This window comes from Spea bombifrons, chromosome 1, assembly GCF_027358695.1.
Source record: "Spea bombifrons isolate aSpeBom1 chromosome 1, aSpeBom1.2.pri, whole genome shotgun sequence".
NCBI lineage: Eukaryota > Metazoa > Chordata > Amphibia > Anura > Pelobatidae > Spea > Spea bombifrons.
The window spans coordinates 61,559,159-61,585,705 of record NC_071087.1 but is presented as its reverse complement, the minus strand read 5'-3'; the positions used below and the strand labels follow the sequence as shown (position 1 = coordinate 61,585,705).

The window sequence follows — 26,547 nt, the reverse complement described above, 5'->3', positions numbered from 1 at the left end:
AAAGACGGGATTTAAAGTCGCAGTGCGACTTTATTCCAAATTCGGCAGAGGGGCAAGGATTTTGCCCCTCTGCCTTTGTAGGTCACTTACTGTGCAGTCCTGTGGTGTCCTCTGTCTCGCTGCTCTGCCGCGGTGTGCGCGGCTTCACTGATGAGCGCCGGCATATGACTTCATATGCCGGTGCTCAGCGTGATGCGCCAGCACCCGAGACAGACTCCTCACGCTCCCACCACTGAAGTTGGGGTACCATTGAGGCAGGCGGCGGCGGCGGCAGGGAGAAGAGGAGACAGAAGGGCGCCGAGGACCCTTTGGGCTCCCCTGACTGGCAGAACTCCAGGGCCCGGTCGCAGTCGCAACCCCGGTAGTTCCGCCACTGTTTCCATAAAAAGGCCACCAAAATCCTCAGCGCCAGGCCCATGATGCTCTTAATCTGGCCCTGCCCAAAAGATTTTAAGAAGTATCTCAAGGACAAAATGTGAGAATTATATACCGTATTTATCGGCGTATAACACGCACTTTTTTAAACTAAAATATGAAGTTGAAACCCTACCTGCGTGTTATACACCGATAAATCCTAGAGCTGCACAATCTTCCCCTGCACAGCTCTCTCGCACGCCATCTCTGATGCCGGGAGCCGGGTGATGACGTCACTCCGGCCCCAGCACAAAAAGTAAAATGCTGGAAGATAAAGAGGACCCATACCAGATCTCCCAAACGGTAGGGAGTAATATATAAATTTAATGTGTGTGTGTCTGAGTGTGTGTCTCTGAGTGTGTTTGTGTGTCTAAGTGTGTGTCTGGCTGCATGTGTGTCTGAGTGTGTGTGTCTTAGTGTGTGTGTCTTAGTGTGTGTGTGTGTCTTAGTGTGTGTGTGTCTCAGTGTGTGTCTGAGTGTGTCTTACTGTGTGTGTGTCTGAGTGTGTGTGGTTTCCCAGATAGCAGTGATTCTGTTTTTTTTGTGCTCTTTCTTTATTTCTTTTATTACATTATAATAAATGTTATAATGTTATAAACATTATTCCAACATTAAGTTCATAGCTTCCAAGTTTAAACTTATTTTTTCTTACTCAAATTTCCTTGTTAAAATGGGGGTGCATGTTATACACCAGTGCGTGTTATACGCCGATAAATACGGTATATATATATATATATATATATATATATATATACATATATATACTCATATATATCTCATATAATCACTTCATAAACACATACCAAACACACTGCATATAGTTTGAAGAAAATACGCTTATAAAATGTATTTTTTTACCATTTGCCAATTTTCCCCAGATTTCATTTTAATCCAACTCCTCACAGGTAATTATTTCGAAGGCAACACTGCAGTAAAGTAAACTTTCTTCAGAAGACATAAACAGAGGAGAAAAATGAGACACGCATCAATTTACATGCCTTAAGATGGGTTGGATCCCCCACAAAAAAATACTCCTATTCATGAAAATATAAAACAGAGACTTTTTGTCAGAAAACTATCAACTCAAATTGTCCTTATATGTTTCTGGTAACAAAAATACTAAGGGAAAAACTTGCTTTTCTTTCCTGCATTACCACATTCTTACTGAAATATGTGGATTTAAAGGGGTTGTACTTGTCGCCAAGTCACGTGCGGGTGTACCACAGGGTACAGACATGCGTTTACCAACCATCAAGTTCCCTGATTAGCACCAAGGAGGGCGGGATAGGCACATGGCTTCTCCTGTTAATATTTCGCATGCGCACAAGCTACACCCATTTTGCGCATGCACTGAACCGTCACTTCGTCTCTTCCTAATTCCCGCCTGGCAAGCCCCGCCTTCTGGCTGTGAAAGCGGCCGCAAGGCATTGTGGGAGCGGCTGAGGCGGTAAAATGGCGGATCTGGCAAACGAAGGTACGTGTTGATACACAGTGTTGTGCTTGTTATCAGGCCTTCGGGCGACAACGTTACACCTCGGGGAGTAGCACTGAGTATTGGACGCTGCAACGGCTCTAAAATATACTCACCCAGCGTGTCTAGACTACTGCTACCCGGGAGTCTGATTGTTAGCCTGGGGGCGCGGTTCAGGAGAGTCCCCGGTTTGGAGGAGGCCTAAAGATGAATCCAGTTCAGGGTCCTCCTACTTCGTGTCCAAGTAGATGTTCTCTGATAGCTCTCATGTTGCAGTGACACACATGGTGAAAGATCCCAGCACGTGCACCGAATAGCCCATCGATCGTTAGTTTGAGAGCATTACTTGTTATGATAGCTTCCCTTTCTTAACGTCAAGGGAGACCATGAGTTGGCATCTCATTATGGCTACAAACATGTACGCTGTCAGAAGGGAAAACAAACATTTCAACTCTGCATCATCATTTTATGTGTCAAACTTTTCTGTTAGGGTTTCATAGATCCCAATAATGATCCATGTACACCACATTTATGGCCAGAGAGCTTCAACACAGTTTTCGCAGTTTCATATAGAATTCCATATCAGTGACTTCAGTAATTCTCAATTCTCTAAGTTTAAGTTTGAGATAATCATGCATTTGCATGAAACAAATGATCAAAGTCAACTTCAGAGCATGTTATAGTTAGTCTTCCAGGTCACATTTATTTCTGTATTGATGGGTGCTAGAGTTGCCGCCTTTAACATAGGCTGCATCTCCGCTAATGTACAATAAACACTGACTGAAAACAATATATAGGTAACTTATAGGTAGTTTTGATTGACTTAAGTTAGGTTGAAAGCTTTAAGTACCTGTTTAGAACTGAAACGAGTTAACAGAAGCACATACTAGCACCAGAGAAAAGTTTTGCATGTTGAGCTATCCCCCAGCTCTTGGCCAAATGGCGATGGTTGATGCCACATTTTTTTTTTGCAGTTTTTGTGTGTTATCTGGGTACCTCTGCTATGAAAGTTCCCACACCCCAGCTTTGTTCTACAGATATAAGGTGGGCACCCCCACCCACGGTGAGAAGCACTCGTATACCCCTTGACGGGGACCCATCTTGGAAATGATGGGCAATGTTGTTGAGTCTCTTCTAGGGGGGCCAGAATAATACACAAGTGTTTTTTTTTTATTTCCCTCAACATTCATGGCCAGTCTGTAAGCTTTTGTGTTCTTGCCTTGTTCCTACCCTTCCCACTGCAACTGAAGAACCTTTATCCTTTCAGGGTTTATTCACTAAAGGGAGAGTTTGCAGGAGAGTTGTGTTCCTTCACATTAAATAAGTTATCCAGGTCCAATCCGAGTGTGCTTCTGCTCCAGGAAGAGTTTGGATGGCCATGCAGAATTCATTATACAGACTCAGCTCTTCACACAGTGTTGGTCTTTTATAATGAAGTTGGGCGGTTTAAATCTTGAAAACCCTCCTGCCAACTCTCCCCGTAGTGAATAAACCTCTTGTGCTCTTACATTTGACACATCCAGTGATGTAATCCTAGGTTGGTTATATCATCTGTTTACTATTTTGACACAATTGTTGCAGGCAGTATAGCCGTCCGTAACTGACAAATTCAGCAAAGTATAAATGCATGCTCATGCCTAGAAAAAGTTAGGTATGACTTTGCTAAAGCATGGGATTTATTTGTTACTTGTATGTTTATCTGAAAGGGTTCTCATGCAGCACAAGTAATTAAAAACCACATTGTTGTTTCATAATCTTTAAGATTCAGTAGCAGTGTTATCCTACCTGTGGTACAAAAACCCTTTTAGGGAGCTGTTATACTCACAAAGAAACCTTCCCTGCTTCCGATACTTTGTTGGAAGTGGGTTAAGAAGCACTGTGTAATGGCTTTGGAATGGTGCTATTTATCTAGGTAGCTAGCAAGTTCTAGAAGTAATTTGCTTCATAATAGAAAAGACCCTTGTTTTTTTGAGTTGCCATTGGAATTTTCAGAAAAGGCATCGTACCCTTTGAGGCGCAGTGTTTTGGAGGAGGCATGGGATGTCTTTCCTCACTGCACCTGCAGTGAGATATGATTACATTTCAAACAAAATCTAGTTAATATGCTCACTTGATCTAGCTCAGAATCACATTTCTCACTGCAAAACAGTAAGCGAATGTCAGCAACCTGATCCCTGCCTGCAGCGATCCAGTGTCGGCGTCCCAGAGGAAGCGTCTTATAATTTCCGAAGCACAAGCTCTTTCTCATCATAAAAATGTCTGACTTTAAAGTTATTTAAAACGAAGGCTATTTTTTTTCCTTATTAGCACTTTAGTAAGAAATTACGTATTCATGGCATTGTTGGTCATCCTAAAGGCAGAGGCAAAAAGTAGAACTGAATGCATATTCTGTTGCCATTTTAAGGCCCATATTTTTTTGGTTTTGCATTCCCTGTCTAGCCCTTTTGTACCAGTTCCTCATCGGGTTTTGTTAACGCTTTATAATCTTGTCCTCCATTTAAAAATGAACAAATGAAAGGTATATCCAAAAGGTAATCTCATGTAAGATGTTGATGTTTAAATGTCATATTAAAGGCCACTCCAGTTTAATGCGTAATAGGAGTTGAGGCCCCTTTAAATCTACATGTGTCCCTTTGTGAAATGCATGCTTTATAATCCCCTCCCCCTCCCCAACTATTTTGCACACAGGAGGTATGTTTGGACAAACGCATCTCCCTGCACGTGCTATGCTTTACTCCAGTCAGCTCCGGAGCTTGCACAGTGAATGTTGTGTGTAAGATCTGTTCTTACCCATGCGCACATGCACGGAAAGCACTCACTGTGATTTTAGTGGGAGCTGTTTCCTGACTCTGACAGCCAATCGGTGGCAGGAATCTACAGACCACTGAAGAGGTCTGCAATTGCCCAAGGTATTTTTTTTCCCCATAGGCCCCCCTTTTTGCATATTGCATATTAAATAGTATTTTAATAAGTATTCAGCTTATTAGGGCTGTCAGGGGAACTAAATTCTACCTTTTAACTGTAGTCATTGCAGTTAAATAATGGTAGCTTTTGGCTGCCTTTTATTCTTTATATAATCCTCTTGGTATTTGTACATAAATGAGAACGTGGTCTTATGGCCCTGTACTGATGCATGAAACAGTTTTTTGCAGGCAATAATTACGATTATTGTAAGTTGTGATGTGGTTTAGGTGATCTAAGATGTACCTCCAGTTCCAAGTGAATGCCATGTGATGTGTGGAGCAGTCACATGATTTGGAGGGCCTCCTTCATCTAACCGTAGGACTAGCATGTTTCTATACATGTTCTACTGGACGCCATAATGCAGTTAATTCTTATGTCACCTTAGATATAATTTAAAGTACAATAATGAATGTGAATTTCAGAAATTAAATTGCATGTACTTTAATGTACTTGCACAGTGTCCTATTGTTAAATGAAAGTCCCACCTTTTGTACCGTATGTTTTATATACATGTTTTAATTAACTGGAAGCCCATCTCAGGATAACATGTGAATGTGGAGTAGTTATTTAATTGGGAAATCAGATGTTGTAGAGCCAAAAACCACACTAGGTTCTGAGCTGGGCATATTCTCATGTTGAACGAATATTCAGATGCATGTGATGTACAGTCCATGCATATAGCAGGTGACGAGGACTCTCTGATGACATATAATGAGTCAAGATGCATACTTAAACATTTAAATAATACTGGCATTTATTATGACCTAATTGTCCATTTAAATAAAAACCCAAATAAGTTATGTGCATTTATATTTGTTTCGTTAGATTACTGCAGTTATTGGCTGCTATTTTATAGTTTGTTTGCTTTTTGCCAGGAAACACTTAATGGCAGATAAGAACAACTTGGCCCATCTAGCTTGTCCATTTTGCCGTCCTGCTTTAAAACCTGGCCATCTCTTATATTCAGGATAGCCTTGTGTCTGTCACATGGATTTTCTTGCTGTGCTAGTCTTTACCACTTCTGTTGGAAGTCTATTCCACTTATCTATCATCCTTCCTGTAAATAAAAACGTCCTTTTTTTACTCCCCGTTTGTATTTTGTTAAAGCCATTTGCCGCATGTATAAAAGTACGAAACAAATGTTGGCAAATGAAACCTGCCCAGGAAATAGAAACTACTGTACGATTGTTGAACGTGATACTTTATTTCTAAAATAATACTTTTTATCTTTTTTCCGGTAGTGAATTGTCTTCAATATTCTGCCATCTGTTTTTTTTCACGCTGTAACATTTTGTTTTGGCGCTATAGCTGATATTTTTTTTTTTTTTTTTGCAGTTAGTTCTATAGTTTCTTCATAAGGATCTTCATAGTATGTTCTGTTTCATAAGTTAAAGCAGTGGTCAGTGTGTAGTGGGAAACCGTGTTCCTTCCAATTTTGTTCTTAGACGCAGCCACAGTAGAGGGACACTCTGAAGGGGGTTGCTTGATTTATTTATTATATATTTTACTGAGAGGATTGCTCATTCACAGCATTAGAAAAACTGCTGGTGCATTCTTCTCAATGCAACCTAGGCCTAAGCGAAACACAAAAAAATGATTTCATCCAAACAAAATGTGGATTCTAAAATGTCCATTAGCAAAAGATGATTTCAGGATCTTTTGGTAGGCCTACTAATACATTTATGATCTTCTGTTGCTTAATGGCAAGATGCAGAGATTTAAGTTTGCACTGATGTGGTACAATAAGGTATTTCTTCTCTGTAATAGTTGCTCTACCATTGTACCCTCATAATTACACTGAACTGGCTGACTCTTATTTCTTTTCTTTAGAAAAGCCTGCTATAGCACCTCCTGTGTTTGTGTTTCAAAAGGACAAGGGGCAGAAGGTAAGAAAGGTGATTGACATGTCAAATGTTTGTAAATATCTCATCGCAGACTGAACTCTTAATTGGCTTGACCCAGTTGACAGTATTTTGAGTTAATCTCATCCTGTAATGCTCAGCGTGGCCACCTCAGCCATTGTTTCCAGGGCACACATGCGTTGTGCTGACCAGCACATGTAAATTGCTACGTTGCCGTATGTGGGATGTATAAACTGACAGAAAATGCATATATTACAGTAATGTCTCCTACATACTGCAGCATTTTTTTTTTTAACTTTTTTTTTATGTGCTGGTCAGCAACACGTGAAATTTATGTTTTGGGGAATAAATGGACTGTATGGAAACCCCAAATGTGCAGTAAGTTATGGGGGCAGCATGGGTTTTACATATTTTAGTGCTGTTTGCAGTGTACTTCAGTGGTCTTGATTTATATCATTAGTGCACAACTCCAGTCTAGGGATCTAAACAGGGCATAAGATTTGATTATCTCAGCTTGAGCACAGGCAACCTGTGTAAGAATCATGGGAGGTCTAATTGCAGGTTTTTTATATTGTATATTTTATTTGAAATTGCTTATGTTTACTGCATTGTCACATTTGACTTCATATTCCAGAGATCTGCAGATGGGTCCAGTCCAGAGCAAGGTGAAGGTAAAAAAGCATTTACAGCATGCTGTAAATAAACTATGAAATATGATGCATCATGTAGCAGTTCATGAACTTGTAGACCTTTTCAAGAATCATATAGATTGAAAAATGCTTGCAAATGAGCACGTATGAACTGCAAACCCACAAAACGTTTTGGTTTAAGTTTGGCCTAAAAGTTGTTTGTTCACATTTTGTTGATTTAGTTTCTTATCCTCCCCCAAAAACCACTAAACCTGTTAGGTTGTACATCTATATATGTATGTAATAAAAGACCATGCACTCAATAAGATCTTCAACAGATAGAGAATAGGCAAGCTAGGTAGGCTCTTACCCTCTGTCAAATCTTCAGTATTCTCTTGCCAGTCATGTGGCTTTTCTTGGCCATTCCATATTTAAATGTGATGTTTCACTTTCTCCAAATCCCTATGTTTACAGTTCTGTACAAAAAATGCTAGCAAGGGTGTTTAAATATGAAATATACACAAAACCTACCTAGTGTGTATAGGAACAGGACAGCAATCTTCTGTTTCTCGCAATGCTCATGATTATTAGTTTAGAAAACCTTTATAATAGTGGTTCTAGGAGAAGGGCGATAACTTCGGGACACAAATTTAATTAGATTATACCGACCCCGCCTCAATATGCCGCTGATCTCGGTTTCCATGGCATGGACTTTTTATTAGAAATTGCTAATAGTAAGGATTGGTAAATTTATGTAGATATTGTTAATGATGTGTTGGTATTAGATCCACTTTAACCATGCCTAGATGCTGTGGTATTGACAGCCTAATTTTTGTCTTGCATAATCCTCTCAGTTCTATATACCTGCTCTTCTTTTTCAGATTCTGACAGAGAGGATGGAAGTTACTGTCCACCAGTGAAACGTGAACGTACCTCATCTTTCTCTCAGTTCCCACCTTCACAGTCTGGTAAGTTTGGAACCTTGGCAAGTTGTTGGGTGATGCTACAAATTGTTGGTCTACCATTTGCTATTTATTTTCGCACCTGCTACAATCTGCATGCTTTCCCAGGACTTTGGATCCTTCTTAACACTTAAATGTACCTTTCTATCACCTCTACTGAAGCCTGGTAGTGTAGTATGAAACTTGGTAGTGTAGGATGAAGTATATTTGCTTTACGGTATTCACCATAGCAGCGCAGTTTGTATGCTAGAAAAACATTGGTGTTCAGATGGGGAGATTACGTTGCATTTATTTATATAGTGCCAGAAGATTGGATAATGCTGTTACAATCAATGGAATAGTTTAAAGTCACACACATTAACAAACTGGTAAAAATGTGAAGTGGGCCCTGCTCTTGCAAGCTTACAAGCTAGTCGGTGGTTGAGGGGTAAATTTTTATTTTTTTCATTTTCTTTACTTCTCTAACCATTTACTACCCACAATGATTTGATTGCACTGTAAAATAGACTATTATACCGACAACATTAATTTGACAATATAGTACAAGGTTCTATCTTTATAATGTAGGCATCTCCTCATGTACTCATTATGGCATTGTAATTACAAATGGAGAACTCCATTAGAACATTTAATTATAAAAACATACTGCTGTCTCTCTTCTCTGCAGTATCTAAGAACAATGTCTTCATGCCATCCAATTTCTGCCAGCCTTCCACTGGTAACTCTGATTCAGAACCAGGTAAGCACTTTGTAAGGTTCTTATAGATATAATGCCTAGGTAAAGACCAATTGGTAGCCCATACTTTGTGCATGAATAATGGCAGCCTTCCTTATAAATGTAACCAGGATTGTAGTTTTACTTGCTGCCACCAAATGGGTTTATCATACTTCAGCTGGCTTTTTTTTTTTTTTTTTTTTTAAATAGTCTTTGAGATTCTTTTCGCTTACTATAAGTGCAATAGTTGAGGTGTCCTGTACCCAGGTTTGAGTGTACAATCAAAACTCTCATACAGATTTACTTGTTACCCCTTCAAAGTTAGTCATATCAATCCCATGAAAGAACAAGTCCGCGGGGTCAAATTGAGAACTTTTTTTTTTTTTTTCTTTTACACTTTGCCTTCCTCGACACTTGCGTCTGATTTGTTTTGGTTGACTGTAAAACCTGTTATAGTGTGTGGTAACAGTTGATAAAATGGACTGGATTTTTGCAATACAATAAGACGCCATCTGCAATGGCAGTCATTTTTACTTTGTTCTTTCCTGTTTTTATACTTGTAAAAACGTTTGCCACCTTCAGCACCCTTGAACAGATCTAGGGCCAGATTGAAGAGAATGGATTAAAAGGGCACCCTGCCTCACTCCTTTTTTCTAAACTTAGGGTAGGTGTATCCCAGCCATTAACAGTAAATCTGCTGCCTATTATTGATATTCCTAGTTCAAAAAATGGTTGCCTAAAATATTTGAACTTAAGGACCCTGTACTAATAGGGCCAACGTATCTATGCTGAGAAGGACCCAGTCTGCGCCACCTGAACACTGAGAAAAGGGTATGATAGCTGATAGGGCTTTGTGGATTCGTGTAGTTATGCTTCTACCCCTGCAAAGCCCAGTTGATGGTGTGTGAGTAATGACAGAAAGGGTGCCTACTTGAAAAATATTTTAGCCAAAATTTTGATGTCTTGAGGAGGTGTGTTATCGATAAAAGTAGCATTGTACAGGGCTGACTTTGGGTGCCAGTACTTTATAATATTAGGCTGATAGGCCATCACGACCTGGTGCCCTGCAATTTGCCCGAGATTTGTTCATTTGCACGACCCCTTTCTGAGCTGTGTGCATTTAAGGCTTCATGTTGCTTGATGATCGGTTTAGAGATTTGCTTTGCTTTTTGTGCTAGGTCGTATTGTGTCCTGCATGGACGCTCAAAGTAAGAGCAATAAAGGGTGCCGATCTCCCTCTGGTGTCTGGTCTGAGTGCCATCTGTCTTTAACATTTTGTGGATTCTGTGGCACAGTCTGTTTAGTTGGGCCAAGGTTGAGCGGTGTCTTCCTGGTTTGTTTCCCAATCTAAATAACTTGCTTCTTGTGTACTCCAATCTAACCTGAACCTTCTCCAGTAAGAAAGTGTCAAGCAACCCTTTGCCGTTAAGATATCACTCCTGAAAGCCCATTGTTCGCTTTATTAAGTGTATGAAATGTTTCCTACCAATCCTTCCACTGCTTGGCAGTGTAGGATATTATTTGACCCCTCATCACAGTACAGCATACTGTCCTCATAGTGCTCTAGGTTATCATACATGTCATTTGCCCAACTGTTCTTTAAGTGGGATTTAAAATCGTTGCTATTAAGAGGGGAACCCCAATGTGGACTGTGCGGTGAACGCATTGGGAGAGCGTCGGCCACACGGGTGCATCATCTGACACCACTATACTCACGATTGTGAAGAATTACCATGGTTATCAAGACTAGAGTTTGGCATGTGGGCTCTTAACATGCCTGAGTGAGTGATCCGCCAAGGATCAGTAAGTTGCAGGTTGTGAGTATTAAAAAAAAAAAAAAAAAAAAAAAAAAAAATAATGCATGGGCTTGTCTGTGACATACGTCTGTTTCTGTAAAGTCTTGTGTCTAGAGTTGTGTTCAAGTCAGAGCCCCCCCCAAATCAACTTGAGAAAAATGTATACGCATTATAATGCCCCCTCATCTTAGATTCAAGGTTGTCTTATAATCAGACCTGATTACAAGACTAACATCCAGATCCCCAGCAGCGCTGCAGGGGACCTGAATCCTCCTCTCTGGCAGCCAGTGGACGCCTGTGCGATGCGTGCAGCCAACTTCTGCCAGGGCTTCTATGACGGAGCACAGGGAGGTCGTATCACGGAGCGCCAGTGTGACATGACCTTTCGGTGCTCATTCATAGAAGCCCCAGCGGAAGTGCGGAGGTTGTCTACGCGCATCGCACAGACATTCACTGGCTGCCCCCACTAGACACCAGGAAGTCTGAAGCACAGGGGACTAGTCTGGGGGGCAGTGTGGAAAATAGGGGGGTATAAGGCATATCGGGGGGGCAGAGTGGCAAATAAAAGAAAATAAAAACAAGAAATTCATTTTTCTCAATCATAGTTTTTATTAAATATTTTTTTTTTACTTTTGAATTAATATTTACTAGTAAAAAATAGGGTAGTCTTATATTCAGGCTTTTTCATTTTCTTCTAAATTAATTTTCAAATTTGAGGGGTAGTCTTATAATAAAGCAAATGGGTAACATATCTCCCTATACTCCCCTCCCCCAACAATTGCTGTGGAGGCTGGGTACTTTCCAAGTTTCTTTTGAAGGACCCCTGCGACTGCTGTTCTGCCTGTCTGGCGTCTGCAACACCCGTCGTGTGCCACGCAGACTTCTGGGAAAAAAACAGACACACAGTCTGCATGCTGCCTGACATGCCAACTGTCTAGGGATCCTGCTCCGGTTCAGCTCACTCATGCGACATCAGTTGGGTTATATCACCTGTGGAGCCCAGGACACAGAGCAATACAAAGCAGCTGCTTTGAAAGGCTCCTCCCCGTGTTTTATTTTTAAGCTAAATATCTCCGGAATAATCACACTGACCAACACAAAGAAAAGGCTATAGTAGTCTATAGGTAGTTTTAATAAATGTGTTTAATAGCTGTGATATTATCACCCAATTTGTTTTATAACTTTTGGTTATGAGTCTTAAGACGTTTAAAATGTATTTTTGTTCTTCAGAGGAAAAGTGCAGTGGATTCAGGCTAAAACCCCCTACACTTATCCACGGTCAGGCCCCCAGTGCCGGTATGTATTTGGAATCTTACCATTTTGTAATCATGAATAAAAATGGGTATAGCAGATTGATTTCTGAAGGCCTAACATTCATGGTTATTTGGGTGTAGTTGGTGATTTGAACCTAGTTTCAAGAGAACACTGTCCAAGTCGGTATTGAGAGGCCAAAGTCCACCTAATAGCTTTAATGAAAGCTGTAAAAAGAGTGACTGTGTAATTTTAAGTACTATTATGTATTCACTTTATTTGCCATAAATGTGAAATGTAATATGCATGCTATACTTAAGACAGCTTCAGTGCCCGTCTCCTTTCACACAGCTCTGCTTCTTTTCTTGTATCTTCTTGTTGTCTTGACTCCTGACGCGCTTCCACAAAACAGCGGAACTTCTGTGCACACCCGCTCCCCCGATTTAAGGAATGGGGAGAGGCTGTCTTCTGTGCAGAACTACCCTAAGAAGCCCCAATATTCCAGAGTGCTTTGAAGAGAAAGCAATTCTTTTCTGCACCCCTCTCTTTTTGTAAATTTGCAAATATTCTGGCTTCTTAGGGTACTTCTGCAAAAGACAGCCTCTCCCCAGTTCCTCCTATTGGGGGAGACGGTGTGCTCAGAGGGTCTGACCTTTTGCAGAAGAGTGCTGGGGATAAGGGGGAGAGTGTATAAGGTCAGGAGACATTGAGAGTGTGAGAGAGCATGAGGGATTGAGGATATAAGGTTTTAGCTTTCTGGTTGTGTGTTTTTTTTGTTTTTTTTTTGTTTAACCTTTCTGGGTGTGGTCTGTATTTAGCACAACACTGTATATTGTGGGACAAAATATCTTTGCCTCAATGTGTCTTAAGCGTTGTAACTATAATACTTGTTCTCTCTCTGAAGTATGTTAAATAACTTGGTGTTGAGTGGGCCCTGCGTAATGCAGTTAAACCAGTGGGGTCACATTCAGAAAACAGCATGTGTTCCCTACACATTTTGGAGAGCCAACCAAGCAGTTTGCAGCTTGTAATGCTCACTCACATGCCAATGATTACACCTAAAATTATTGCTTCTTTAAGTTATGTGAAAAGGATATAAGCTTTTTTTTGTACTTTTCCTCAGTGGGTTAGACTGAAATTTTTTTTGATGCCGTGTGCACTTGGTGGGGTCATTTAAAGGATACCTTTTTATTTGCCGTATTTGTTATGCTTCCTGATGTAGTTCACTACATTGCATTTAATCCGAAGGTGTTAATTGCTATTTTTTCACAATAATATTTTGTATACTAGTGGTTATTTCTGAAAATTCCAGGTCTCCCTAGCCAGAAACCGAAGGAGCTGCAGCGCAGTGTGCTACGTCCAGCAGTATTACAAGCTCCCCAACCCAAGAGTTTCCCAACATCATGTAAGCAATGACCTAATTGTGTGACTAATTCTTTGACCAATGAAGTTTGCACAGTATGGAGAAAGCAAATGCACTTTAAAAGAACACAATTTAAGTACAGTAAATATCTAAGACCCAACTGAAAAACACAGGAACAGTTTTTTCCCTCATAAGAAAGTGGTAATCCTTATTGCATTTAAAAGTCTAGAACTGCAAAATTCAATTTTGCCTCCCACTGTTGTCTGCTAGAAGACGAGATGACAAAAAGTGTACTTAATTTTAATTTATGGAGATATTTAATGTACATTCCGTGTTTCTTCCTGTCTTTTTATGTACTATCTTCACTGACACCTTCTTCTTTCTGACACCTTCTTCTTTCCCTCTAGTTCTCAGCAGTGGAACAAATGGTGTCAGTTTGACCTCTGAAACATCTATGTCCTCCCCAGATAGTACAATGAGCAATCCATCTTCTCATCAAGTTACTTCAGATGCTGAGATAAAGGTGAACACGTCTTCCTTAGGGCAGTATTATACGCATAATGCACTGTGTGTTTTTTTAAACCGCTGTAAAGAACAATGTTTGTGTTTTTCCTTTCTTTAAATGTAAAGCTTGTAGTGGGGATGCTTTTGAAGGAACAGTCATGTCTTATTTTCAGAGCTGCTTGGCCTCTACACCCTTTTCTGTTAATGAAACACTAGCCTGCATTTTATTTAAACAGCTTTATTATTATAATTTTAGGACGGTAACGTTCAGGAGTCTGACAGAGATGGCATTGAAGGCTCAGAACGAGCTGATCAGAATTCCCCTCAGTCATTTGTATTTGGTCAAAATCTGCGGGACAGAGTGAAAGTAAGTGACCAACTGCCGGGTTCCCTCCAAAAATGTACTGGCTCTTAACCCCTTAACGTTCATTGCCGGGTCAGGCACGTCATGCAAAACGGTCACTTAACGACCTATGACGTGCCTGACACGTCATGAGACTTAAACAAGCTTAGAAAGTGATCAACGATCACTTTCTAAGCTTAAACGGTGTTGCTGTAATGCCTCGATGTCAAGGCATTTAGCAACACCGAGATCGGCATGATGGGCCATGTCTGGCCCCTCCCCGGGGCGTCAACAGCCGCCATACATTGTATGGCGGTGCACGCCCGTTTTAAAAGCGTTTAGGAGGCGATCAACGATCACCTCCTAAACGTCAATGGTGTCGCTGGAATGCCTCGATCAGGAGGCATCCAGCGACACCAAACACTTACCTCTGGGTGGGCTGTGACCGCTCCGGAGAGCGGTCACAGCCGCAGCTGCACGCTGTCTTCGCCATCCACAAGATGGCGGCGGCCCGGGAAAAAGAATAATAAAGTTTTAAAAGTTGGCTAGACGGTCTCCAGACCCTCTAGAGAACTCTGGCTCCACTTGCAGGTTGAATACAGGTACTGCATTCAATCATACAAGTCAATGGAGCCCAGCTTTCTAATCACTATGTGATTAGTAAAATATAAAAAAAAAAAAAAAATATTAAAAAAAGGAAAAAAAGAAAAAGCTTAAAAAAAACATGGTAACATTTAAAAATTATTACGCTTTAGAGGAACTATCCAGTTCCAGCAAAATGTAAAAAAAAAAAAGTCCAAAAAGAGTAAAATAAATAAAATAAAAAAATAAAGTTTATTATTATGAGCAAGTGCTAAAATTAGCGCTGTATCTTCCCAAAAATCCTGACATGGAAAAATTTTAATAAAAGCATTTCAAATACCCAGGGGCTGTCTAATTTAAAAAAATGAATGGTTTGATGGGGTAAATTGGAGTGGCCGGGCTCAAAGATAGGACATAGGCACAGACTGACCGAAATGGGGCGGGGGGGAAGCGCACTTCCAAAATGTGGCATTTTAACCCCAAACACCAGACAAACCCATACATGTGGGGTATGACTGAACTCGGGAGATGTTCCTGAACACATATTAGGGTGTTGTTTGATAGTGACGTATACCTAGAGCTATAAATTTATACCCAAAGTACAATTTGTGTGAAAAAAATACTACCACAAAGTGTGGCAAAGGCTGGTGGTAGAATCTGATGCATGGAAAGGGTTAAATACTACCATTTTAAGTACCTTGGGGTGTCTAGTTTTCAAAAATATATGGTTTTATGAGGTAAATTGCAGTGGCCAGGCTCAAAGATAGGGCATAGGCACAGACTGACCAAAATGGGGAAAAAAAAGCGCACTTCCCAAATGGGGCCTTTTAACCCCAAACAGCAGTCAAACCCATGCGTGGGTGGTATCACTGTACTCGAGAGATGTTGTTGAACACATATTAGGGTGTTGTTTGATAGTGACGTATACCTGGAGCTATAAATGTATACCCAAAGCACAATTTGTGTAAAAAAAAAAATACTAACACAAAGTGTGGCAAAGGCTGGTGGTAGAATCTCATGCATGGAAAGGGTTAAAATACTAGCATTTGAAATACCTTGGGGTGTCTAGTTTTCACAAATATATGGTTTGATGGGGTAAATTGAATTAGCCGGCTTCAAAGATGGTCCTATTAGGACATGGGGGCAGAATGACCAGATGTAAAAGTTCCAAGTTAAAAAATGTGCACTTCCTAAATGTGGCGTTTTACCTCCCAACAAACCCATGCATGGGGGGTATGACTGTACTTGGGAGATGTTGCTGAACACATATTGGGGTGTTGTTTGAAAGTGATGTATACCAGGAGCTGTAAATCCATACCTGAAGAGCAATTTTAGCGATAAAAAACACAAAATAAATTACTACCACAAAGTTTGACAAAGGCTGATGGTAGAATTAGTGCATGGAAAGAGTTAAAATTGTAGCATTTGAAATGCCTTGGGGTGTCTAGTTTTCAAAAATATATGATTTGATGGGGTAAATAGCATTGGCCGGCTTCAAAGATACCCGAAATGGCACATGGGGGGGAAGAATTACCAGATTTGGAAAAAAATGGTTTTGAAATAGCAAAACGCTACCTGTACTTAATGCTCCATAACGTGCCGAAAAAAGCAAAAAAACATAAAAATAGGGCTGCAACTAACGATTATTTTAATAATCGATTAGTTGGCCGATTATTTTGTCGATTAATCGATTAATCGGATACAAAAATACATTATTTTAAATTGAAGAAAAATTGCAATAAAAAACGTACAATTTACACTTTCATCTCTTTATTGCAATGGCCTTCTTATTTTACTGACATAATAATAAAAGCTACAAGAACCCAAACACAGTGCTTCTCAAACTAGGTTTTAATACAAAGTTATTAGTAAATATTAATTCATATGTTAACTATTTTTCATATTTAGTAAAAACTGAGAAAAAAGCCTTGTTTAAATTTTTTTATTTACCAAACTGCCCCCAGTTATGCACATCTGACCCCCAGCTTGCCACTCTGCCCCCATATATGCCTTATACCTCTTATATGCCAGATTCCACTGTGCCCCATGATATGCCACTGTGCCCCTGATATGCCTTATACTCCTTATATGCCAGTGATATGCAACTGAGCCCCCGATATACCTTTTAGCCCCAGATTTGTTTTATGCCCCCCTGATACCCCCTATATGCCACTGAGCCCCCTGATATACCTTTTACCCCCAGATATGTTTATGCACCCCTGATATGCCTAATATCCATATGCCTTATACCCCCTATATGCCCTAAAAATTCATAATACCCCCCATACACCACTATAACTCACCCATACACCACTCTGGCCCCTCCCCCTCCCATACACCACTCTGGCCCCTCCCCCTCCCATACACCACTCTGGTTCCTCCCCTCCCATACACCACTCTGGCTCCTCCCCCTCCCATACACCACTCTGGCTCCTCCCCCCTCTCATACTCCACTCTGCCTCCTCCCCCCTCCCATACACCACTCTGCCTCCTCCCCCGCCCATACATCACTTTGGCTCCTCCCCTCCCATACATCACTTTGCCTCCTCCCCCTCCCATATACCACTCTGCCTCCTTCCCTCCCATACATCACTTTGGCTCCTCCCCCTCCCATACTCCACTCTGCCTCCTCCTATACACCACTCTGGCTCCTCCCCTCCCATACATCACGTTGGCTCCTCCCCCTCCCATACATCACTTTGCCTCCTCCCCCCTCCCATACTTCACTCTGCCTCCTGTGAACCTCCGTTTCTGACAAGACACCAGGGAGCCGGGTAGAGAGGCAGAGTGGCGTATGAGAGGGGGAGGAGCCCGAGTGGTGTATTGGAGGGTGGCTCCCATACACCCCTCTGACTCCTCCCCCCTCCCATACACCGCTCTGCCTCTCTACCCGGCTCCGTTACTGAAGGCACTTTCATTGCAGCTTCATAGAAGCCACAGTGTAAGTGAAGGGCAGTAACGGAGTCTGTCTGTGCGATGCAGACCCTCACCGGCTATCAGAGAGGATGATTCTCTGTCAGCCGGTGGGGGTCTGCATCGCACAGACAGACTCCGTTACTGCCCTTCACTTACACTGAGGCTTCTATGAAGCTACAGGGAAAGTGCATGTCAGTAACGGTGCCGGGTAGAGAGGCAGAGTGATGTATGGGAGGGGGGAGGAGGCAGATGGGAGGGGGAGAGAGACGGAAGTGAGAGACCGGCCGACAGTGAGAGGAATCCAGGTCCCCTGCAGCGTAGCGGGGGATCTGGATTCCGGTGTTATAATCCGATCTCTGTTTGAGATCGGATTATATAAGGAGAGGAGTTTTTCAGAGCATTTGCTCTGAAAAAACCTCTTTTTATAATCAATAAAAATCGATCCGATTAATCGATGATGAAATTCGTTGACAACGATTTTCATTATCGATTATTATCGATTTTATCGATTAGTTGTTTCAGCCCTACATAAAAACATTGGGTATTTCTAAACTCAGGACAAATAGTAGAATATATTTAGTAGGTTTTTTCATTAGCTTTTTTGGATGAGTAAAAGATTTTTGGGGTAAAAGTCTGAAAATGTGTTTTTTTTTTTTTTTTTTAATTTTTCATCATATTTTATTATTTTTTTTATGGGAAATTATGATAATTTGATTAAAACAATGGTATCTGAAGAAAACCCTTCTTGTCCTGAAAAAAACAACATATAATTTGTGTGGGTTCACTAAATGAGTGAAGAGAAAATTACATCTAAACACGAACACGGCAAAAGTGTTAAAACAGCCTCGGTCCCAATGGTACAAAAGGTAAAACACAGCCTGGTCCTTAAGGGGTTAAGAACCACCCTACCGTGTTATGTGTTATTACTTGGCGTAGTAACCACGGTAACTGCATGACATCACTCAAGCTATGGGGTGCTGTCATTCCAAACTTCCCTGCTGCAAACTCACTGGAAATTACATCATTACAGCAGAACTTAATAATGTGTCAAGTAACCATTTTAACTGCTTCTGCTTTTGATTTTCTGATGTTATGTCGAAAACTTGGTAAATCATATATTTTTAAATCCACTTTGTTGCAGCTGGAAGGAGAAAGGAAAGCATCGGTTGATGGAGAAAACGCAGGAATGCAAAATGCAGACGCTCCAGCACAGACCAACTACTTCCTGCAGTACATCAGTTCAAGGTAAGGTCTGTTAAGCCCATGTTACATGTATACCAGGAGGACAGGTGTCTTAATGACATTTACACAGGAAACAGAATAGATAATGCTAACCATGCCACTTCTGTGACATAAATCTCTGCTTGTAAATGTAGATCCCTCGAACAATTACAAACAAAGCTATAGGTATTTTAATTAACTCTGTTTAAAAGCTATGTGGAGACTGTATGCATTGTGAAAGCCAGGATACCTGTCTCAAACCCCCCCATAAGATAAATTTTTAGAAGATACCATATTTAGCATTGATAATTCTTCATAACCTGCTCTATAATGTCTGTAGTGATACTTGAATGTCAAGTGCCTTAAAAACATATAAACTGGTGGTAATATACGAAGCTGTTGCAAGACTGAATTCCAGTCTTTTCAATATGCAATACCTTTTACTTAGGATGCCACAATATATCGCACTAGCTACATACTAAGTGCCAGTTTATTTAGTCCTGTTTTTAAGCAAACTCCCCAAATAATTTTACACATAAATTACGCCACGTTTTTTGCGTGCATTCATTAGCCTAATTAATTTTCCAATGTCACAAACAAGACAAACCCCACCATAGTGTTCTAAATTGTCACAGTGGTAAAATACTGAAACTTTTCGATACTTGTTATCAACATAACCCCTACTAATACTACTACTACTACTACTACTACACCCCAGTGAATGAAACTGCTCTTCCATTTCAGTTTGGTTTGTGCAAAATAGTAACCTTTGTTCAGAATGTAGATAAAAATGGTAACTGTTTGTATCTTGCATAATTATGGTAAAAACAACCTCCCCCGAGTGACTAGAGCTTTTTTGTCATTTTTAGCATATCTTTGTTCAACCATGATTCCACTTTTCTATGTTTAGTGTCTTATTTTTTCAAAGACATTTAGGGCAGTCTCTTAATACTACTTCTTGTATAGTCTGTCTTTATTATTATGTCAAAGTTTTACTTTTCCCACAGATTAGGTCCCACTGATTAAAAATAACACTTATTTATGTCCAACAACCTCCTCTGGGTTAAATAATCCCTCCCATTCATGAGTTGTTTTTTTATTTTGATAAATGCTCCTTTACATTCTACATTATTTTTTCTTATTTTTGAACTTTGGATTGTGGGCGAGAGGTTTTTTGGCCAATATGTTTCTAGTTGGAGAGGCACAAGGTTTTTTGGCACCAATTTTATTTTTATTTAAACATTTTATTAAGATGTTGCTTGATTTTTTTTTTTTATTTGCCTGGATCCTTTCGAGGTATTTAAAGACCTTGTGGATCTCTTAGAACTAAATGGATGCTCCTTAGTATGTCCCATGGTTTTTGCACCATGACATCATATTACATCCTTTGTCACCCAGGGCTTTTTTCTGAGGATGCAATGGTGTGTCCTATGTCACAAACGGGTTAACTGTGAGAGGAGTAATCAATCATTAATGTAAATGCATTGTGTTTCATTTTGTGTATGCCAGAGACTTTAAGAGCCAATAATGTTTAATGAAAACATCCCCTTTATGTAAAATTGTGTGTTTTTGTTTTCACAATGAAGTTCCTCATGATTAAGTCCTTTCTTTGCAGCCTAGAGAATTCGGCTCATAAAGCAGAAGCAGCCGGCAACAAATTTGTTTTCGGGCAGAACATGATAGAGAGAGTTTTGGTGAGTGTTCTGTGTATTTACTCTCACTCTGTAAAAACTTGCAGAATGTACAAAATACTTCTATACGGATGGTTTCTTTTTTTAAGATGCTTCAAATGTGCAGGATCATCTTTCTCTTGTCCACACTGCCTCTTTCCAACAGTTATACAGCGATGGGGAAGGTGGCTACTACTTTCTAGAGCTGCCTTTACATGGACAATAGTGTCTTTACAAAAACATGGCACAGGCTTATCTTATATGATGGTTAAGAAAGGATGACTATATTTTGTTTTAAACACATTTTTTTTTTTTTGTTAATCGACTTTAATTTCAGATTTAACGTTAACTTAAGCTTTTTAATCGATAAGGCTATAATATAGATGTCCAACTTGAACAAAAGATGCTTTTATCAGTACATTTAATTTGCTTATGTTAAAGTAAAGATCTTCCGACTTCCCAGCTTGGAGCTCTGACCTTATTTCTTCATTGTTTCCTTGTTTTTTCTCTCATTACTTGCTTTCTTTGACATGCAACCATTACATATGTTAACTTTTACATACCTGCATCTCAGATCTGAGTGAAATGCATGCATATTAAGGAATTGCAGACCCTTTTAATTTTTTGAACATCCCAAAATTATCTGATTCGGTAACATTTAAAGAGGTCGTTTTGAGTATGGAAAGAAAAATAAGACGTGCAATATACAACACAAGAGGACACCAAAAAAACCCTGTAAAAACACCCAACGGTGCTACAAAAATATATAATCGCATTTGTGGATAATAAAGACTGTCTAATTGTCAATGATAAGAACCATACAAATCACTGAAATGAAATAAAATAAATAAACATAGTGTAATGTAGGCATTAATTAAATGTTGAGCGTAATAATGGTTGAGTATGCAGGATTCTATTTGGACTCCTGTACGTAGGAGCAGCACGTGCTCTCATTGATTTCAGAATTATTACAGGAGGAGGGCAGTTGCAACTTCTATCTCGGCTAAGTCTATATTCCTCTCCCCTCCCTGCTTTTAAAGAATGCATGTTCAAGTACTTACTTTATGTGCGTTCTTCTTTAGTTGCATCAGGGACAGTAAACAGATCCTTTAAAAAGGAAAGTGTTGAAAAAATAAGTGGGGGGGGTTCAAATTCTAAGGATTGATTTTTTTTTTTTTTTTTTTTTTTTATTATTTTTTTTTTATTATTTTTTTTCCTTCCAAAGTGATTTTGAAAATGGCAATCATCCATTTTAATTAGATAATGTCCTGTTTACCCATTGTACAGTGCTGTGCAATATGATGGCATTATACTAAACAATAAATTATAATACTGGGTTTAATTTCACTTGAACTTGTAATTGCTCATTAGATGCTCAGTCGCACTGTATGTTAATATAGGTGTTTTCTATGGTTTTATATATTGCTTTATTTACTCTCCTTGATCAATTTTGGTTAACTTCTTTATTTTGGGTGTGCAGAGTCTACCCAAAGCCGAGACCAGTTCAGACAGCAACAAGGAAAATGCAGTTTTGGAATCTGGATCGGAGGGTTCTTCGCTGGAGAACACTCCAGAAAAATGTAAGGAAGTACTACAGGCCAGAGGTTAATTCTGGGTCCACATTTATATCTTTTAGGCTTTGTGGGGTGAATCAATATGTAGACAGACAATGTTTGCAGAAGGGGGTAATTAATGTACTAAGCTTATTAATGGAGTATTATATTTAAATTGCTTCATTTTTAATCTGCAAAGCTTCACTTGATGGTATGTAGCCCTAAGCAGCATACTCATTCATGTGTAGTGTAGGGGCATAATTAACATTTCATATCTCTGCAGCTAATAAATGTTGATAGATCTCATCAGTGCAGGAAATAAACCGCTTTGGCCCCTGCAAGTAAATCTGAGAACGACAGCAGGTCATGGATTCAGTGTGCTGGTTTATGCTTATCAGATAGCGTTTCAGTGAAATTTAGTAACCATTGCTGTAACGTAATAAACTGCTCACATGCGCAACTCTCTACCTGTGAATATTTTATTTCCTCTAACTGTTTTCTTAATCTCTGCAGCTAATAACATCTCTGAATCACTGGCTGAATCTGCAGCTGCTTACACAAAGGCCACCGCTAAGAAATGTTTACTGGAGAAAGTGGAGGTTATCACAGGAGAGGAGGCCGAAAGCAATGTACTACAGGTGAGGACCTTTGAGCTTCTGTTTTGTTTATATGTAATCCCAAAAAGAGTTGTAACCCCCCCCCCTGTATGCAGACACATTCAAAATGCATTATAAAAAAAAATGCTGCAGTAAGCTAGCAGAGGGCAGAAAAAAATATTCTCTGTTTCTTTTAAGGACAGGCCATTTGGCTATTGCTCACCTTGGTAGCCCCAACTTCTGTATAGAACATCTCCGTAAGCAGCACAAACATCCTACAGACTGTCTAATTTAGAAGCTCTTTAAAACTTTAAAGCTCTTTAGTTGTAAGTAGAAACACAGCACAGTGTGATTCAGACGTGGTATTCTTGAAGCACACAAGCTGCCCAGTACTGGACAATGTCCCCTTTAGACAAATACCTGGTCTCTTCTTTTTCACTACTGGTCAATTATTTAATGACCAAGATGCCAGTATTTGCAGGCACAGAACATGTGTTTATACACTTTGCAGATTGTGTGCGTTAGGACATGTTATTTAGCTGTCCACACTCACTATCCTGTTTCAGATGGGACTGGTGGTACTTCTTGAGATTAAAGTGTGCCAAATTTGAAAGCTAAGCATTTTTTTTCTATTTTCACACAGATCCAGTGTAAGCTGTTTGTGTTTGATAAGGTGTCCCAATCCTGGGTGGAGAGAGGCCGTGGCTTACTTCGGCTCAACGATATGGCCTCCACTGAAGATGGCACATTGCAGTCTAGGCTAGGTGAGAGGGTTGTATTATCTTACTAAATATGTAAATTTCAGAAGAACTTGTGGGCCATAATTATAAAGCACTGTTATGGGGGTAATAATATATTAACTTGGAAAACACCATTATGGCTAGGATTTTCGACTACATGAAATGTTTTCCCATCAAGCGGATTCACTGGTGATGTTACCAGGTCGAAATGTCTGAACTTTCTCACGCGTTTTAATCTTTTATTTTTTTTTTATAAAAGGACCGTGACGTAGTGGATACTCGAGTACTAGTGGTTTTGTGGCATGTAAGGGTTGTTTTCTATTTACATTAAGGGAATAATAGTATTGTCAGTATTCTAGCTTTAACCTCAATACACAAATTGTCAGTTTTTCCAAAGATTCATGCCATGTCCTTATCAAAACCACTGTGCCTTTCATCTGTCAAATACCAAGGCAGAATAATACTAAAACATCCAGTAATATTATTGGCTTGTTCAAAAATCTACATCCAACAAAATATCAACTTTAAAAGCTAAGCGTGAGAAATCGGCTTACTGTTATAATTTTTTCCCCGTTTTTTGGTTTAAGTTATGCGCACCCAGGGTAGTTTAAGGCTAATCCTCAACACCAAACTCTGGGCCCAGATGCAAATTGATAAAGCCAGTGAGAAGAGTATCCGGATAACTGCAATGGATACAGAAGACCAAGGGGTCAAAGTCTTTCTTATTTCGGTGAGTGGGGCCCAAACAGTCTTGAAGATATATTAACGTTTAAAATCCAAATTCATCATGTGGTTAGAAATGACAGAAATAAAATGTATTTATTCACTCTCTCTCTCTAGGCAAGCTCTAAAGATACCGGACAGCTCTTTGCGGCATTGCATCACCGTATTCTTGCCCTGAGGAGTCGCGCAGAACAGGAAGTAGAGATAAAGTGCCCTGAACCGGTTGGGGAGGTGACCCAGTCCAATGAGGAAGACAGCGATGATGACGTCCTGACCCCAACAGGAACAGTTGCTGGAGGTAAAAAGTGGAAAAATTATTTGGTGGGTGCAGAGGACAAGCAAAGAAAAAGATTATTGCTTTGGTTACACTGTGGTATGTGTGTACTTTCAGCAGTTACAAATATTTGTAGCAATACGTTTTAAGATTGTGTGTGCAACTCCTATACTATTAGAACTATTTGTGTTGTATTCAAATGCTCTTGATAAATTGTTTCAGCATTGTGGCAGACTGGTTGCTGATGTATCGAAATGGTAATAGAATGTGATTAATCTGTAATATTCAAGGCTAACAGTATATAATAGAACTAATGTTGCTCTTTTATTTTACTCTCAGTTCCCAGTGACGAAGGAGACAAGCCACCTTCCTCCAGTACATAGCAGCCCCTTACCAGTAATGGCCCACCTTGCAGGGTGGCGGTCCACTGCTACCTTTCCCTCATGCCTCTTGGAGTATTCAAGACCATCTTCTGATATCAAGGCAGGGTCAAGGACAGACTTTTCACCTGCCCCAGGAACTGTTTAATCTTTTGTTCATGTTAAACACAGCAGATAAAAAAAACTTTTGGGCTCCCATTTTTTTTTATGATTTTTGAAGGGTTAAACGGTATTATCCAAACTTAAGCGCGTTTTTTCAATACTTGCCTGGATGTCTGCGAATATAACAGCTCATCATATTGATGAGCCAACAGAAATATTTTCTCACTCCTCCAGCTACAACAATCTGAGTCCTCTATCAACACTTCAGCTGTTTTATAAGCAGGAATATTAGTTTGTTTATTGACAGCCCCTGGTCCCCCCAAAAAAGTTTGTAAATAATGCTCTCTTCCACTTGGTTGCTTTTATTTTTTTGATTCCATTCCCATGCTGGAGCCATGTGATACCTGAAAATGTACAGAACCTTCAAGTCTTTCTTGGATCCCTTCACCATTTAAGTCAACGCCACTTTTGCATTGAAATAAATATTCCAGCCGCATAAACTTTTATGTTGATCTTGATATAGGAGTCACCTTCTTCCTCTCAAGACTGAAACCTGTTCCTTATAAACTGAAGTAGTTCTTCACCAGTCTCCTTTTCTTATTTTTTTTTTTTCCTAAGTGTAATGTTGTGCTTAAAATTATATATATTTTTTGTTTTTATTTTTGGCATAATATGCATCTGTGTGATGATAAAGTGAAACATTTCTTGTTTTGTTTTTTTTGTACACATATTTAAGGGAAAACTGTGAGGAATTATCTATTATAATAGCTTCCTTTTGGATGGTCTATTCACAACATTCTTACTCCTCTGCCTTATGTGCTCTATTTTCAACCAATAGAGCTGTGGCAAATAAAAAAAAAAAAAAAAAAAAAAAAAGTAGTAATGGTAATATGAATATGGGTTTTATAAAATCATGTGGGTTTCTTTACACATTTTGTGCAACAATGTGAGCTGTGTGGCCCTTTTTTTGCCTTTTCATCTCCCCTAATTGTGACTTAAAGTCCAGGTATTTGTCATCGATGCAGCAATAGATACAACCTTCCCCTTTTGGGCTGAGATTTGAATTCTCATCTCTTGATGTTTATGAAGTGCTTTAGTAGAATCCAGGATGCTTTTACTGGTACAGGTTTGCCTATATATATTGTATATAATGAGAATGTTCTGCGTTTTCATGCACCAATAACACTATACACAGGGTTTATGTTTCTTCAGATGGTGCCGTTAGAGCGATTGTGTTTTTCGCAAATAACAGAACTATTCATGTCATTACGTATCTTAGGATATGCTGCTTATAGTGGGCATTCAGTTTATTGGTAGAGGCAGGCCATACAGCCAGACAAATGTAAAGGAAAAAAAATCTGCATTTTGGGGGGGGCTTTTACAAGCACACATTTTGTTACTATTATTTTGAAACCGTTTCAGGGAGTTATGTAAAAAAATTACACAATTTTCAAACTATTGTTGCGCACTTCTAAAACATGCTTTTAAAACCCTGTCGTTTGAAGCCATTACTACT

The 26,547-nt window shown here is 39.7% G+C and overlaps 1 protein-coding gene across 2 annotated transcripts; it reads left to right on the top strand.

Annotated features, from left to right (window-relative positions):
• The first annotated feature begins 1,816 nt into the window (after window positions 1-1,816).
• On the top strand, window positions 1,817-25,730 carry RANBP3 (RAN binding protein 3). 2 transcript variants are annotated; one of them, XM_053462295.1, is made up of 17 exons: window positions 1,817-1,888; window positions 6,680-6,735; window positions 7,346-7,382; window positions 8,222-8,308; window positions 8,970-9,041; window positions 12,044-12,109; window positions 13,377-13,469; window positions 13,835-13,950; window positions 14,188-14,298; window positions 18,914-19,017; window positions 20,609-20,687; window positions 22,144-22,243; window positions 22,730-22,854; window positions 23,456-23,576; window positions 24,140-24,282; window positions 24,393-24,573; window positions 24,889-25,730. In XM_053462295.1, the coding sequence occupies exons 1-17, from the start codon at window positions 1,867-1,869 to the stop codon at window positions 24,930-24,932; spliced, it is 1,557 nt and encodes a 518-aa protein (XP_053318270.1). In that variant the 5' UTR covers window positions 1,817-1,866; the 3' UTR covers window positions 24,933-25,730. The 2 variants fall into 2 exon arrangements, with proteins under 2 accessions (XP_053318270.1, XP_053318261.1); XM_053462286.1 differs by having other exon boundaries at window positions 1,828-1,888; window positions 6,680-6,744.
• Window positions 25,731-26,547: the final 817 nt, after the last annotated feature.